Raw genomic sequence first — 17,482 nt, 5'->3', positions numbered from 1 at the left:
AATCCTCATCCTCTTGACCTCTCTGTGACCTGTGACACTGTCGATCACTCTCTTCTCTTTGACATTCTCTCTAGGTTTTCAGGACGCTATTTTCTCCAGGTTTGCCTCCTACCAATGACTGCTCCTTCTTGGTCTCCTTTGCTATATCTTAATCTATGTCATACCTGCTAAATATGGATGTCCCACAAGAACTCATGCCTTCTTCCCTTCTCTTATACTGAGTGATCTCATCAGCTCCTAGGGATTCAACTAACACTCTATGCTGATGATTTTCAAATCTGCTTATCAAGCTCTAACTCCTAAGACCCAGATTCTCATCTTCACATGTCTACTGCACATATCAAACTAGACATTTTTAACTTAACGTCCAAAACTAAACCCATTATGTTACTCCCTAAAACATTTCCCAGTTCCAAACTTCTCTCTGACTGTCAAGAGTACCACCATCCTCCCAGCCATCCTGGTTCACAATCAAGGTGTCATCCTTGACTCCTCACTCTCTCTCTCACTCTCCACATTAAATGTGTTGCCAAGGCCTGTCAATCTGACCTTTGTAACGTCTCTTGCATACACATATCCTCTCCTGACACTGCCATCCACCTTGACGTAAGCCCTCTTTACCTCATATTAGATGATTTATTCCCACAATGAGGTTCTGACCTGATCAGGCAATACATCCAAATGGCTTCAGCTCACAAGTTATTGTAATTTGGTTAGAGATCCTTGTGTCTTCCATTAGACCGTGGACTCCTATTATATCCCCAGAACTGAGCACTGTGCCTAGCACATATTAGGTGATTAATAAATGTGTATTGAGTGATTGACTTATAGTTATGCTGCCTAATCCAGGGAAAGTATAACTAGAAAGACAGCAGTAAAGATAAGATTAGGCTAATGTCTTGAATAGGAAGTTATATTTATCAAGTGCCCTGTAGATAGGGAACAGGATGGCAGAAATTGGATAGCTTTCCAGAGTCAGTTTAACAATGAGGGCTTTGTTCTGAAATACTGCGAAATCCAAGACTTTTAGGAATATTAAAATAAAAACACAAAACAGATATGGAGGGTCAAAAAAAAGATTTTTTAAAAAAAATTATATGATGACACTGCTTTTCATTTGCGTGATGACTAGTAGTAATGATATGATCAAATATAATTGGCAGTCACTTTATGGAAAAAGTTTATCCTCATCCATTAATTTTTTTAAAAAACAAACTTCAATGTATCATTATTATAAGGTAAAATCCCTGATGAAAAATTCACAGCTGACCACAACTGGGTCATTGTGGTTGGTAATAAAGCCAAAGGAATAGACAAAGTAAGCAGCTGGGGAGACTTAAATGTTACTTTTAATAAATTAATACATTCTAAGGCAGGAAAATACCACTGTTCATGATATGTAGGAACTTACGATAAAAGTCAAGCCACATGTGTGAAAGTATGTGTGTATGTGCACCCTCACGTACACACTCTCCATTTTCAAACTTTGCCTAGGGTACACAGTCTTATTGTAGCTCTGCATTGCATGACACAAACTTTCAACCCTAGTTAAATGACAATTAGATATGAGGTTCTGACCTGTTCAGGCTATACATCCAAATGGTTTTAGCTCACAAGTTATTGTAATTTGGTTAGATATCCTTGACTAAATGGGAGCTTTTATGTTTCAATACTACTATGGGCATAAAAGAGGGCTTCAAAGAAACACTGCAAACAGATGCCAGAGATTTACGTGGAGTCATTTAATTACACCATTCATTTCATTTTATACATCTGGTCAACATTAAGTACAGCAAGACTTGATCTCTTATAAGGGATGGTCCTTTTTCTATTTCCTCACTCAATGGGAAGCTATCATCTTCAACAGAAAACAGACCTTAGGATCTTGAAAAACCTAACAGCCTGGGTGGAAGAAAGTGCAAAGAACTAAGCCAAAACCTAGGTTCTAAATAAGCTCTATAAACTTGACAAGTCATTTAACCTACCTAGGATTCACCTGAGTTCTCTTATCTTTAGAAGATGAGAGTTAGATCAGGCTATCTCTAAGGATTTTTCCAATTAAGATACTCTGTAGTTCTACAGCTTTAAGAATCACGTATTATAAAATTAAAGCGTTCCCAGGACCATAGAGCTATAATCAGAAAAGATTTCAGAGCTCCTTATTTTACAGATGAGGAAGCAGGTTAAGTGACTTGTGCAAGGTAGTAAAGAGGGATCTGAACTAAGCCACTGGTCTTTCTGCCTTGGTTATACTAGGTTAGCTAGATGCCTCTACTAGAAAACTACATTACTGGATGCTTTTCAAAAGGCTTCCTGCTATGCTTCAGTAACAGTTTTATAGAATCACGGAATGTCAGAACTGGGAAACATCTTAAATTAAGATTATATAATCCAACTTAACCATTTTACAGAAGAGGGAACTGAGGTCTCCTGAGGTTAAATGACTAAGCAGGGTCCCCTCCCCCAGAGTAAGGGCATAACGTTCTAGTAGTAAAGTTGGGATTTAAACCCAAGTTGTCTGATTCCCAATTCAGTAGGATTTCCACCTCATTGTGCCACCTCCCCATTACTTCCTTCCTAAGATATCACATCAAATACTACGGCACTGTTTGCTATGGCTCACTGTTACTATGTTTAATAAAATATCACTTTAGATTACAATTTTAAAAGACTTACCTCTTTCAGTGAAATACTTAGAAAAACATGTGGAGTGTGAAGACTTAAAAAGGTATACAGCAGCATACTAGTTCAACCACATTAACATTTGAGAGTAGTAAGAAATGCATGAGGCAAACCGTAATTTCTAGAAAATAAATCATATGAGTTTAAGGAGTAGTAAGACATGGATTTAAAATTTCATTCCTGAAGCCAATTCCCAAACAGTTTTCCACAGCATGCCATGCTTTTGTGAACTAAGAAAATCAAGATCAAATGATAGGTAATTTCATAATACATATCCAGATAATTTTCATAGCCTCCTACTTCCTTACTACTTATCAGTGATAGTATCTACAAGACTGGCTGATGTCACTTGGAAACTGGGAAAGCTCATTAAATATCTTGTGGCGCATAGCAAAGAGAAGACTGGAAAAAAATACAATTCAGAAAGCACTTAGTTCCCAAAAGACTGTATTCAGATTCATGACAGTTTTATTTGGGTTTCTACATAGTTCTCAGTCCTATCTCAACCAACCCCTTACAAAACCTACTTAACCCAACAGGTGCTCCAATTTTGAGGATAGTTTTACAAATTTAGCTTTATATTGTGAGAAAATATGAAGAATTTTCAAGGTCAGCCATCACTATTTCCTTCTTTACTGTCTTGACATACGGTAACAATTCATTTTTATAATAAATTGTGCATTTTGAAAACTGCAAAGTAACTGTGCTTCCCATATTTACATTTTTAAGTTTTATTTTTTAAGTTTTTAAGCCTTTGTTTTTTACTTCACAGTTATTTTCAAATATATTGATCTCTTATCCCTCACAAAGAAAAAAAAATTTTTAAATGTAGCAATGCATCTGATAATATATGCAAGCTTTTTGTGAAAACACACGTTGAGTGTTTCTCATTTGTACTGGCACTGGAACTGATGTCTTCTGTGGTTCCTATCAATTCTATAATTGTAAGGTTCTGTCATGCAAAAGTAGTGTGGATGCTAGACTGGAAACTTTTCTATTTTATCTGAGATATTTGAGAGGAACACTGCCCTCCAAACTCTAAAGCAACAAAATTATTTGTTCAATTAAGTAATATTCTATCATCTTAGATGACTATGGAGCCAGACTTCTTCTAGGTAAGGAAGTCTAAATTGACAGGGATATCAGGGAAATTCCTAAAGGTGCTAATGCTGTGTCTGCTCTGTTATGTACTCAGAAAGGTAGTTAAGTATTAAAGACTGCATATGTCTTTACTATGTTAGAACCCAACACAATGTGGGTGGTAACAATAAAAAGAGTACTCTATGTAAGAGTACCAATTTTTTTAACCAAAGAAGTTGTGTGGTATAGTGGGAAAAAAACTGTGGATTAGAAGTCAGAATATAACAGATTCTCATGCCAGAACTGCTACTAACTAGTTATGTGTTACCTTAGACTTAATCTCTTTGAGTCCGTTTCCTTATTTGTTAATTGAAGGGGCTAGAGTACGTGACATCTAAGGTTCCTTCCAATTCTAAAATTCTGTTACTCTACAAATCTAATTCTAATTAATCATATATATGTAGCTCCATTAAATTAGCTCCTGATGAGACTGGTGAGTCAATTAATTTTGGGGCCTAGAATCACTTTGGTGCACATTCATCCTAGATTAGTGTGGATCACAGAGTTCCAGACAGGCTGCATTTGATCTGCATTGTGATGATATTGTACAACTGTGGTTTAGGAGCCACGAACTATAATCTCCACGGGTTTGTATCCAGACAGAGATGTTTTGTTTTTTGTTTTTTGTCCCTGTGAGTGTATGCCAGATGCTTCAACATCTTATAACCTTTACAATCTAAGGGGGAGTGAACAAAATGGGATAATAAAGGTAACTCTCACATTTCTGTGGTGTTTCACAGCCTATAAAATAGTTTTCTCACAATAAATTTGTAAGAAAGGTAGTCCAAGTACTATCACAACCGTTTTACAAATGAAGAAACTAAGGCTCACAGAGAGTAAGTAACTGCGCTGCCAAAGGGTACCCAGCTACTACTAAGACTTCAAACTTTTTTGGTTTCTTTATACAGTGCTCTTTCTAATGTACAATGCACCTACAGCATAAGTGATATTCTAGATGAAATAATAGAGCTATTAATGGCATAGCCAAGAATGGCAGTCTTGTTTCCAAAAGGTCAAAGTTTAAAAAGTTCCATGATACCTGGAAACAGATCTCATATTGGCACATTTAGCACAAGAGTTTATCATATTTGTTATCACCTTAAGCCCAAAGCAGACTGGGGGACAGGTGGAAGCCAAGAGATAGAAGCAAGAACTAGGTGGGTATGGAGGGCTGCTTTAGAGCCTAGTAAGGCAATGAAGATGGGAAGATGAAGGCAACAAACTCTGCCTCCTTAACAATTCTGCCTGGGCCAGTCCTAGTATACTGCTACATTCAAATTACCATTGCAAATGCTTCCTTCCATTTAATAATACAGTGGTACCCAACGTGAAAAGCAATGACTCCTGGGCCACCGTGAGATTCCGACAAAAGGGCTGCAAACCCACATGCATACTATGCATTGCCATTTTGACCTTTATTTAGTTTCAGCAAAATATTAAGCAAAAATGCCTTTTGTAAACTAAAGGTCTTTGACGTATATTTAAGTGTACGTGGATTTTGTGATTAACAAAATACAAACTCATTTAAAATTAGCATTAAATTCACAGTCACTTTTCTCACACTATATTTTTTCCATCAATGGATACTTAATCCTATGTGTGTTTATGAAGCTCTTAACCTTAAAAAGGTCTTCCTACTAAAAAAAAAATGTCAGGAATCACTGGTGCAATACAAAATGATTTTTAGTGTCCTAAAAAAACAAAAACAAAAATAAAAAATAAATGAAAACCAGCTTAATTGTTTGACTCTATTGGGAAATTTTTTTTGAGAAGAAACATGACTCAATAATTAAGAGGGCTTTAAACTATAAAGAGTAAAGGAAAAAAAGTGTCCAGATTCAGCTGCTAAGCCAAACACTTCAGAGTGTAATAGGTTCAACCAAGAAAGAACAACAGGAGTACAGAGTAATTCTGAGGAGACAAAGACAGGAAAGAAGTAGAAATGAAATGTTACCTGGCCACAATCACTTCATAAGTAAGCATGGATCTGAGAATAAAACTTGTGGTTCTAGCTGCCCAGGCTATCTACCTACTGAACTAGGCTTGGTCTATGTTACATTCTACTCTATAAGATTTCTTTAGAAAGAAAGAAAGAAAGAAAAGTTTTTGGAAAAAATAAACAGTATTTGTGGGCTAAAAATATTCATATTAATGAGGGAGTTTGTATAAGGACATTACCTAAAGATGTTAACTTGTGCAGGTAAATATGACCTCCTAGGAAGTTAAGGCTTAAGATATAGATGGCACATGATTTTGGAATACAACAATAGAAGACAGAATGAATGAATGAGTAAATGAAAAAATAATTTCACAGGAACCAAATAGGCAGAAATTGAGTGAGGGTAGCCTTCTATTATTAAGAAAACATCCAGGAAAAAGTTCGCAAATCTGAAGAAAGTCGGGAAAGCTTTTGAATGAGGATCAAGAGAAATAGAAATGATAGAATGATGGGGCAAACCAGAAGCCCCAAAAACAACAGGAATATTAAATCATGAGCTAATGAGATCAAGATCACAAAGCTGTCTTGGAGGCAAGATACAGTTTGATGAAGATCTGCAATTATTGGGACAGATCCTAAAAATTTCTCACTGTTTAAGGCAGAGAAGTTGAGAGACTACTGACTAGCACATTAATAATTTCATCTTCCAAACTTTATAGACCTGGATACTAGGCCTTTCTTAATGTAGCCTAAGATTTCAATACCTTTCTTAGTTATCATATCACACTACTGACTTGAACTGAGCTTATGGGCCACTAAAACTCCAAATGTTTTTCAATGAACTGTTTTTGGACAAAGCTCCTTGATCGTGTACTTGGGAAATTATTGTCTGTTTTATTGGATTTGTGATTATGTTAGTACAGGGAGCTCTTGAGAGAAAAAATCCTTCTTCCAATGCAGATCAGCACCTGTTCTGCAACTTAGAGAACTGTCTTGGTCCCTGAAAGGTTCAATAATTTGCCCAAGGTCATAAGGCCAATATGTGTCAGAAGCAAGTCTTGTACTCATGTCTTCCTGCCTTTTACATTTATGTCTATTAAATTTCATCTAATCAAATTTTGCATTATGTTCTCAATATATAAGGGTACATCGACAAGAATTACATAGGATGAGGTTAAATGAGTTAAGATATGAGCTACAGGAGGGATACCTCCATCAGGATTATCACAGATTTTCTGAAGTATTAGAGAAAAAAATTGACAGTGGTTACAAAGTTTACATTTTTAAAAAATCCTTCAAGACACAGTTCACACACCAGTTTCTTAAAACTCATTTAAAACTAGCAATGATCTTTTTTTTTGAATTTCTAACGACTCTTTGATCTCTCTTATGCATTTAATAATTTTCTAACAAATTAGTTGTTCTATCTCATCCATAAGTTTCTCTAGGATAAGGATTGTGTCATTTTTCATCTTTGTATCTCAGGTAACTAGAACAGAAACCTTAATAGGCACTTACAAATTTGTTGAATTGAACTGTTTCTTGTAAGATCCTTAATTGAAATACCATCTACTATGGTCAAAGCTCTCATGCTCAAGTAGTTTGTGTGGGATCCACAGCCCTCACTTCAAACTATGATTTAATATCAGACCTCTAAGACCTCCAAGGAAGGCAGAACTAGGCAACACCTACTGTTATGTGGAGATATCTTACACAGGGAGTTCCAGAAATAGACCAGCTCATTCATCAAAGGAGTCCCAATGGATACCAACCTGACGTTTAGAGATTTTTTTTCCCACCTACAATGAATATCATTTGCTGTTTCCTTGGACAAAAAAAAAATGAAGTTAGTCTGTTTCCAACCTTGTAACCAGCTCAGGCAATATTCAGATATCTCCAGGCATTAGGATTTATTAAATTCCGCTTACTTTCCCAGGACAAAAGTACTAAAGCACCAAACTCCGGATTTCTGCTTGACACTTTGAAAAAGAATCTTATTTCATCTTTCTGATCTGTCTGATAATGAAGGTATTTATACCCTCACTTAGTTTTACTTACTTTTCCTCAATGCAAACTCCTCATCAGATGGTTTCCGTTCAGGTTTGCGCTTGGGTAGCAGTTTTTTCATGGTCTTAGGGCTCTTACTGAGATCCTAGAGAAAAGAATTTTAAGAAACCCGTTTTGCTCAAAATTCTCATAAGCTAAAAGTTTTGACTGGTAAACCAGTGGGGGTTGTTGTTAAGTGTGAAATCTTACAACACTACAGCCATTGTTATGAGCTTTATGTTTTTTCCTTTATGATATTTTTTTTTAATTTGCCAGCTACTGGACATAAATTTAGAATAAGCCTTTTCCAGTTTTAGTCAAATTGGCTGCTATTTCTCCATTGGCTCTTGGGAAAGCAGACATTTCTTGTGTCACTTGGATATCCTATTAATATTGTAACAATATTCAGCAAAGCTGCTGCAAGTGGTGCAGGCAGGCTGGCAGAGATTGAAGAGGAAGGAAAAATGGCAGATGGCACAATACACACACACACACTCTCTCGTGTACACACACACACACACACACACACACACACACACTCTCTCTCTCTCTCATACACACACACTCACATTCTCACATATACCTAGGCCGAGGGAACTGTTAATATTGGAGGGGTAGACCCATCTGATAGATCTAACCAAAAATGGGTAGGGGTTCAGGGCAGTGATTTTGAGAGGAAAGTCAGTTGACACAATGATAATGATTTATTGAAGAAAGCATTTTAAACCACAAAAGAGGAGGACAGGGTAGTAGGGGGGCAGTTAATCTGCTTTTAAAGGAAAGACCTATAGCAAAGGAAGTCAGCAACAGAGATACAGCATGGGCTGCTCTACGCATAGACATGCTAATTTCAGTCAAAGAAATGCACCAATCCACCCCTTACCTTCAGAATACAAGACATCCTCTAAAAAAGGTGCACAACAACAAAGTAAAAAAGTGAATAAGCAGGACAAAGACCAATGAGGGATGAAGTTTCGAACATCTGAGCTTTTATCAAACACTGGTTTGTATATATATTTTTAGGTCAAGTGCCACATAATTTAAATTATAAATGGTGCATTAAACCAAAAAATTGAGAACGTGAAAATTAAAAAGTAGAGATGTGTTAAGGGGAGCCAGGCAGAAAGGGTTCTATAAACTAAGTCCCATTTTCTGTTAAAAAAAAAAATTGCTTTTTGTGGCCATCACTTGGCTTTTTATTAAAAGAAAAAAAAAAGAAAGAAATCTAAAGCTTGTAAAGAACATATCACGTATACAGGACAAAAATCAATACAAAAAGATACACATGTAAGAACAAATGGCAAAGTGAACAGACAGCTGGTCTGCAAGCCAGTATTACCTGGCTTCAAGTACCACCTGTGACTCACACTGGCTGTGTGATTCTGAGCACTCACTTAACTTCTCTGTTCCCTAGGCAGTTTTCTAAGATTAAGTGGCAGAGAAGGTGCTGGCCTATATCGGTAAGATGGAATTTCCTTATGGGGCAGTTCATTATCCCAATGAAATCACAGGTCGGGTCCCTATTGCTATACAAAATCAGACTGAGGTCTGAAAATCTATAAATTATAATTCTTATACCAATGTCAAGTAGTTTGTCATAGTAAAGTAGCCAAGGGACTAAATCAACATCTTTTTCAGGGAATTTACTTCACTATAAAGGACCTCTTCCAAGTGAAGGCCAAAGGTAGTCCAAGTCATAGCAAACATAGGGACAATATGTTTTTCAGCAAGTGGCTTGAAGCTCTCAGTAACAGCTAAGGCCTCTGGGTAATGGTCCTAAAGAGTATATAAACTCTATTCCCCAATCTAGAGGTCATGAAGGCAACAAAAAACTTAGTTCTTAATACGCATAATACTTATTAATTACAATTACAATTAATAATTAAGTAATAATATTACAACCGCCAAATCTATGATCCATTTTTACATTTTTTCCTCTCTTGCCCAGCTTTCGCTTATCTTTCTCATTTACTTGAGGGTATAACCACTCCTAATAAGAATACCAATGCCCCAAGTTTTAAGCTCTACAGGTAAAACTTCCCAAAGTATTCTAAGTCCATCTTCCCTTCGGACTAGAGTCTATTCAATTGTTTAGTAAAAAAAAAAAAAAAAAGAAAAAAAAAAAAAAAAAAACAACAATCTTCATTACTGGGCAGTCATAAAAAATATTATTAGATTTGGACTCCTGGCAATCAACAAAAGGAAGTAAAGGGAACATGTCACAAAAACAGGTTTTAACAAACAATGAGCAAAGAAATGTTAAGAATTATTACTTCTTGTGCCATACTTTTCTTCTGCAAGTACTCAGAAATACTCAGTGCTTGACTAAGTATGGGCCTAATGTATAGAATGTCTGATATGCCTCCTTCTGCAAATCTGGCTGTCAATTTCACATCATGACTTAATGGCTGGCAGAAATATTTCAACACACTCATCATTTCCCACACCAGCATCTGCCTTTACAGATGTAGACACCTTTGTTGTAAGCATCTGAGTTCTATTTACACAATTTAAGATGAATATTTCATTTCTTTATCATGGCAGAACTTTAGGGCAGATTGAAAGTTAATGTAATTGTACTAATTTTGTGGATAAATTAAACTAGATTTCACAGTTTGCTAAGCACTATGTACATTATACGAAGCTGCAGAAGTAGGAAAGAAGTGAATGAGGCTGGAATGAGGCAATCAGTTTTCTTGCAGGCAAAACAGAGAAGATCTGACAAAGAATATCTTTTGCTTTTTTTTTCAAACTTCACTCTTCAAATCATATAGCTTCTTCTGATGACCAATCAAAGGAAATGTATCTTGCATGAGATTGCAAAGTTACTGAAAGTGTTAAAAAGGGCAATAGCATGACATGCAAAAATGAAATGATTCCTACCACCAACCAGAAGTTAAAAATAATTTCAGGCTCTGAAACAGTCACACAGGAAGCCCACATGAAATTATTTTTCAATCGCCTTGCTATGTAAGCTGGTGAAGACTGAGGAATGCTGTAGAAACAACACTTGTCAATGATGCCTTCTACTGTATAAAAATGATCCTTTCTTAAAAGAAGGCTTTTGGCAGGGTCCAACTTAAGAAGAGAATCCTATGTAAGGACGGGATCATTTTCAACCAGGCCTAATGACCAAGGCACTGGAAGAATTGGGTGGAAAGAAAGTATAAAAGTATAAGGACAGAAAACATAGTCCTTATAGCTCTGAATAAGCCAGCCTGCATAAAAAAAGGAAATCACAAATTCTGAACTGCCAATATTCCAGAATTAGCTAAAATGAAAACTGGGGAGTAAACATAGGGTAGTTAATTTAAGCCCCAAATTTGAAGTTCAGTTTTCTACCATGATCCTGTTGTTCTTACATTAACCCTTTTGAATGGCAGCAGGACCTCACCTCTTTGTAACAGAGAGCAGCTGAAGGCCGTAGAGGAGGTGCAGGTCGCAGGCAGCTCAGGCTCCAAGGTTTGGGAGTTTTAGGAGGCTCCAGAGGTCCCCAATTAATTGTGGTGTGTGGAGTCCCATGATGTGAAGGGTGTGGGAGCGTGTGGTATGCAGGAGTCAGTGGCACTGGCTTGCTGTCTGAATGTTTGCTGGATGGTGTGATTGGATGGGAAGGAAGCTGCCAAGTGTACAAAAGTTTAAGAAAAGAGAAGAAACAACTTATGAGACTATTTAGCACTAAAATGTAAAGATTTTAATAAAAAAAGTTGAATTAAAGCTTAAAGCTCTCCATTTAAATAATTCAAGAATTAATTGATTTTATTAACAATTAATAGAGACGGAATTTTTAAAAAAGATTTCAAGCTTCTTGAGGACAAGTACTATCCTGGTTTTGATCTCTGTATATCAAGGATGTAATTAATGTGTGACTTAAACACAGCAATCAAGTAAAAAGTTACTCGAATTTGTTGTTTTAAAAAGCACTACTGTTACCAGAGACTGTCAGGTTCACTACCTTAACCCAGTATCAACCAGAGTGTTCAACCCCCGGCTCTGCTGTAGAGTTTAAAGGACTCAATACTTTGTTCAAGGTCACACCTTTATTAGCACAGCTTATGAATCACAGAATGCTAGAGCTGGAGGGAACTGTGGAGATCATCTAGCCCTATCCCTCCTTTTCACAGTTCAGGGAAGTTAAGAGACTCAGGGCAATCCTCAGTAGAGAACACAGACCCTTCTAAAGAGATCATAATCTTTTTTTCTTTTTGCATAGAATTACATTCTTTGGGAGACCTTCATTTCCATTGTTACAAAAAGCAAGATAAGATCTTACAACAAGGTGAGTTCAAAACCACCTGCATGCGCTGAATAAAATGGTTGTGCTAATTCATTCGTCTTCAAAGTCAGGTATCAATTACTAGCTCATGACATCTATACCACTATCTGTGTTAGTTCCTGGAAATGTAAGCTTTATTCAAAACTGTTACTTAAAGCCTACTTCCTAACAGGTACAGTGTTGAAAATAAGGAATTATATTTCTGAATAATGACTAATGAGGGGAAACTAATTAGGCTAATATTGAAGTATGAACAACGAACATTCAAAAATAGCCATGACAGCAAGAGTTACTTCAACAAAAAGAATGTTCTGACTGGCCACACAAAGTCATGAGTACAAGGGCAAATAAAAAAGACTAGTATTTGAAAAGGAGTTATAAAGAGATTCCTCCTCTCTCCAAGCATTAAGAAATTCAGTGGCAAGTAAGACTACCTTTTATTTAACTTAAAGCAAAACTCCAACCATCACAGAGTCTCTAAAGTCATTTAAAAGATATCAAAGCATAATAACTATGAAAAAAATTACTAATATAAATGTAAGTGAGCCACTGGAAAGCAAAGTAATTCACAATAGCTTTCCACCAGGGGGAAAAAAATGGTATTTTTCAACCTGAGTAGGTCACCTAAAAGAGGTGAATTTTACAGTGTCCAGAGCATCCATGAAATCATTCTATGAGAACAGAGGGAGTAAAGAATACAAAAGTCAAAAACTCTGTGGAAAATATTATGTTTATAGTAATTCAGAAGTTCTAAGTTGTCTATTGCTGCCTTTGCTCAAGCTACTCCCTCAGCCTGGTATGTCCTTCCATGTCATCTCTATCAGTCGAAATCCTACACCTCACTCCAAGGGCTGGCTCATACAGGACCTCTTCAATTAAAGTTTTCCTAATATTCCCATTCAGAAATAACCAGTTCCTCTCTGCACATGCACATACGCAGGACTTTATTTTAATTCATCTCTTATAAAATTTACCTTGTTCTAGTATGTATCATAGTGATTTGTATACAAATTCCTTTTTCTTACTGGACTGTAATATTCTAGGGGCAACGGACTTTCTTATTCATCCTTCCATGCCCCTCAGCGGCTGGAACCACTTAATAAATGCCTAATGACTAACTTGCCATTGAATGAACAAAGGGAAGGAAGGACCATTTGCTCCTACCAAGGTCTAGGCTGAAATGCAATTTGCTATAACCATTTTTCAGGTTTAGTAGCAGGCCATTATTGAGGACTGTGAGTTAGAATGAGCCTTTATTTTCTATTTTAAAACATCCCAACACTAAAACAAGAAATTCTATTTCAAAGAGTAATGGGAGATGTCTCTTTAGTACGTTTTAAAAGATGGAGCAGTTAGGATGGCAGAGCCATTCAAGTCAGAATGTTAGCTACAGCAAATGAGCAGTAACTTTATCCTCCAAATTTCTGACAGAAATAAGGAGCATAACAATAAGCCAGCATAATGAAATTGCTATAAGTTGTTACAATGTGATGGTCTTTCTTTGGCAACCAGTTTTAGATTCAGAGTAAAGGGAAGAAACAGAGATTCACACGAAAAAATCCTAATGACAATGCAATAAAGTCTACACATTGTAAATGGCGTAAAAAAAATCACAGTTGATTTCAGATCACAGTTAAAAATGGAGATAACAGCACCCACCTCAAAGGGTTGGTGTGAGGATAAAATGAGTTAATATTTGTAAAGCACTTTTCAAACCTTAGTGTGTTATATAAGTGCTAGCTATAATCTCCAAAAGACTTCCCCATTCCTTTAAGATTAAAGATGAAAAAATGACCTATGCTAAAATATAAATGTGAAATAAAATTTAAGTGAGGAGAAAATGAAAATCCTGAAACTTTATTGTTTACCTATTCTAAAATAACACGAGATTCTAACAACCTGAGGTTTGTTATTTTGGGTTTTTTGTTTTTTCAAATGAAAGAGCAAATGAAAAAGTAGTCTCACATACAGAAGAATAAAAATACATTTAGATAAAATAAATCATCTGATTTCCTCCCCACATAGAGATGTCCTCATTAAAAAAAAATGTACTGTGAAATATATTTACATAAGCACTTCTAAAAGTGATCTTTTGACTGGTGGCTTTTTAAAACACCTTCATGGTAGTTTAAATTTTGTGAGTGTGTGTGTGTGTGTGTGTGTGTGTGTGTGTGTGTGTGTGTTTTGTAAGAGGTAGATGTCTTTCTAAGAAAGGCTGCTCCCTAACCGAGTTTTACTGTACCATACATCTTTGCCCATGAATGGATCATGTGACTGTCTCACAAGACTGATGAATGGTTCAAACTGCCAAAATAGTACTTGAAGCAAATCTGTGCAGAGAAATAAATATGGAAGTTAAGCCATCTGATTCTTGTTACTGGAGACACAGATACCACAATGCTGAATGGTATATAACTCAATCAAAATCCTAATCTTGTTTGAAATGAGGGAAATGCACACATCAGAATGAATCCTTACAGTATGAGATGGCACAGAATGAGGCTTAATAGTAGGATTTCCAATAGTTGTGACTTTAGTTTGCTTCTGTAGATGATCCACCCATTCATGAAGATCCTGCTGGTTGTTGCATGATACTAATATCCGCTCAATCATGCTTCCTGGAGCCAGAAAGAAAATAAGAGTTTGACACGGGAAAAGTAGATCTCTCACACAGATACATTTTGCCCTACTCACATTTTAACTTCTAAAAATAACATGAGTAAACCAATTAAGTAATAATGTTAAATTTCCTCATCCAGATGAAAACCAGTATTGACAAAAAGTTTGTTTACATCACCTGCTATTTCAAATGCATTTTTGTGGTTTTCACTGTCTTCCAGCTTTGTGATTGTCGTGCCTGTCATGGGTAGCTTTCCCTAGAAAGGACACAGCAAAAGAATTAGTTCTTTAAGAGCACAGGAAGTGCTGTTATGTTAGTTTACTGTCGATCAGTCCTGTGCATTCATCTATGCCTCTGTATTCAGGACTCTTGGTTAGAAGCTCCATGCACTGATGCAGGCAGGAGAGCTGCCTGAGGCACTGAGAAGTGATGTGACACATTCGTGGTCACATACTATGTGTCAGAGCAAGATTTCAACTGAGGTCTTCCTGATTACAGGGACTGGTTTGTAGGCAGTAAAGCACACTGTATGTTTTATGAATAAATATAAAATAAGTATGTTAAGAAATACCATATTAATACCCCATTGTTGATCAAGATAACTTTTTCCATTATGCCACATGTATGCACACACCCACATAAAAATGTTTTCAAAAAGAAAGCATAATTTTATAATCATCTAATGTTCTCACAGATGTACAAAGAGTTTTGCCAGGCCATGGTCAAGCAGAATAAAAATAAGCCTATTTTGCACTTCGAGGACTGTATTTCAAAGAGATCATACAAATGGGAAAAGGACCCATGTGTACAAAAATACTTATAGCAGCTCTTTTTGTAGTGGCAAAGAATTGGAAATTGAGAGGATGCCCATCAATTGAGGAATGGCTAACCAAGCTGTGATATATGAATGTAATGGAATACTACTGTGCTATAAGAAATGAGCAGCCGGACTATAGAAAAACCTGGGAAGACTTGCATGGTCTGATGGTGAGTGAAGTGAGCAGAACCAGGAGAACACTGTACATATTAACAGCCACGTTGTGTGATGACTAATACTGATAGGCAGCAATACAAGGCCTCATGATGGAAAATGCTATCCACATCCAAAGAAATAACTATGGAGTTTGAATGCAGATCAAAGTATACTATTTGCTCTTTTTTTTTTCTTCTCTGGTGTTTTGTTTCCTCTTTCTGGTGGTTCTTCCTATTGGTTCTAACTCTTACTTACAACATTACTAGTGTGAAACTGTTTAATAGGAATGTAAATGTATATCTTATATCAGATTGTGTGCCGTCTTGGAGAGGGAGGTGGGTAGGGAGAGGGAGAAAAATTTAAAACTCAAAAGCTTATGGAAGTGATTGCTGATAAAGCAAAATAAATTAATTAAAAAAATAAGCCTATTTTAAAGGCTCTGAAAAAATGGAAGGGAAAAAAAATTACACAAGATTAGAAAAACAAGAGCAGGTGACAGGGTTTTTTTTTTATGTGTTTTGTGAAAGGGAAGACTCAAAGTTCAATCTCACAAGACCATCTGCCACAAGTTAATCTGGAGGATATTCCGAAGGTGATCATAAATATAAAGTGAACTGTCAGGGCAAGAGTGGGAGAAAGAACTGGTTATATGCAGAACAACATAGATTTTGGACTCTGACAGAACCTCTAAGGCCACTCAGTCCAACCCCCTTATTTTACAGATAAGGAAACTTTAGAGTGGTCTTAATCAAAAAGAAAGCACCTAGGTGGTGCAGCGGATAGAGCACCAGCCCTGGATTCAGGAGGACTTGAGTTCAAATTCGGCCTCATTCTCATAATACTTACTAGCTGTGTGACCCTGGGCAAGTCACTTAACCCCATTGCCTAGCCAAAAACAAAACAAAGCAAAAAACAAAAACAAACAAAAAAAAAAAACCAAGATCTTCTTCAAAGAAGATTAGCAGTGAAGGGAGACTGGCAGCTGGATGAGTCAGAAAAGCTGGGGGAAAGTTTTCTGTTTTGGGTTGTTTTTGTTTGTTTGGTTGGTTGGGGAGACCTGAAAATCAAGTATAGAAAAAGGGCAAAGAGTCAGTGATGAGGGAAAGATTTAAAATGTGTAAGGAAAAAGAACAGTTGCAGGAGCAGGGTCCCAGGGAAGATGGAGGGAAGGAAGGGGAAAGTACAAGAGGAATCTCGATACAAATTATACTAGATAATTTCAATGGTCCCTTCGACTTTGTGATTCTCTGAGAGACCAAGAATTCTGGTAATAATGAAAACCAAGGGTAGAACCAAAGAAATAGGAGGAAAAATAGGGAAGGGAAAACATAAGGTAGAAATTAATATTAGCTAAGAAGACAGGAAAATGGATGATTAGAGCATGAATTAATATTCTAAAAGAAAGAATAATGGCTACATGTAAGTGTGTGTTTAGGTTGGGGGAGGGAACCTGAGACCTCGAGGCCACATGTGGCCCGCCAGGTCCTCAAGTGTAGCCCTTTGACTGGACAAAGTTTAATCAAAGATTCAAAGGGCTGAACGTTCCCCACCCCTAGTTTAGGCAAAAGATAATGGTATTATATTATAAAGATGCTTGATTATATGAAAAAATGTCAAAATTCAAGACAAGGTCACAAGGGTTAAAAGACTCATAAAAGACTCATAAAAACACCAAAGTCTCAGATAATCATTTAGCTCAATTGCACAAAGCAGAAATCACTTCTAAAGCATCCCTGACAGTCACCTACATAGCCTCTGTTTAAATATACTCAGTGAGAAAGAATGCATTCCCTCATGGAGCAACCA

At 36.6% G+C, this 17,482-nt stretch overlaps 1 protein-coding gene across 4 annotated transcripts in view; it reads right to left on the bottom strand.

The window, feature by feature from the left end:
* LOC114046191 (rho guanine nucleotide exchange factor 7) overlaps positions 1–17,482 on the bottom strand; it is a 317,431-nt gene that overhangs the window by 26,145 nt on the left and 273,804 nt on the right. For 3 of the 4 annotated variants that reach the window (XM_027866431.1, XM_027866434.1, XM_027866433.1), the window contains 4 exons: positions 14,881–14,959; positions 14,562–14,701; positions 11,202–11,426; positions 7,820–7,913 (listed from right to left, as the gene is read on the bottom strand). In XM_027866431.1, the coding sequence (XP_027722232.1) occupies positions 7,820–7,913; positions 11,202–11,426; positions 14,562–14,701; positions 14,881–14,959 (538 nt within the window). The remainder of the gene's footprint in view (positions 1–7,819; positions 7,914–11,201; positions 11,427–14,561; positions 14,702–14,880; positions 14,960–17,482) is intronic. The other variant, XM_027866432.1, reaches the window with a different exon arrangement.

Source organism: Vombatus ursinus, unplaced genomic scaffold (assembly GCF_900497805.2).
Source record: "Vombatus ursinus unplaced genomic scaffold, bare-nosed wombat genome assembly UNPS02014781.1, whole genome shotgun sequence".
NCBI lineage: Eukaryota > Metazoa > Chordata > Mammalia > Diprotodontia > Vombatidae > Vombatus > Vombatus ursinus.
The sequence above is the reverse complement of the archived record's forward strand: the minus strand, read 5'-3'. Positions and strand labels throughout refer to the sequence as shown.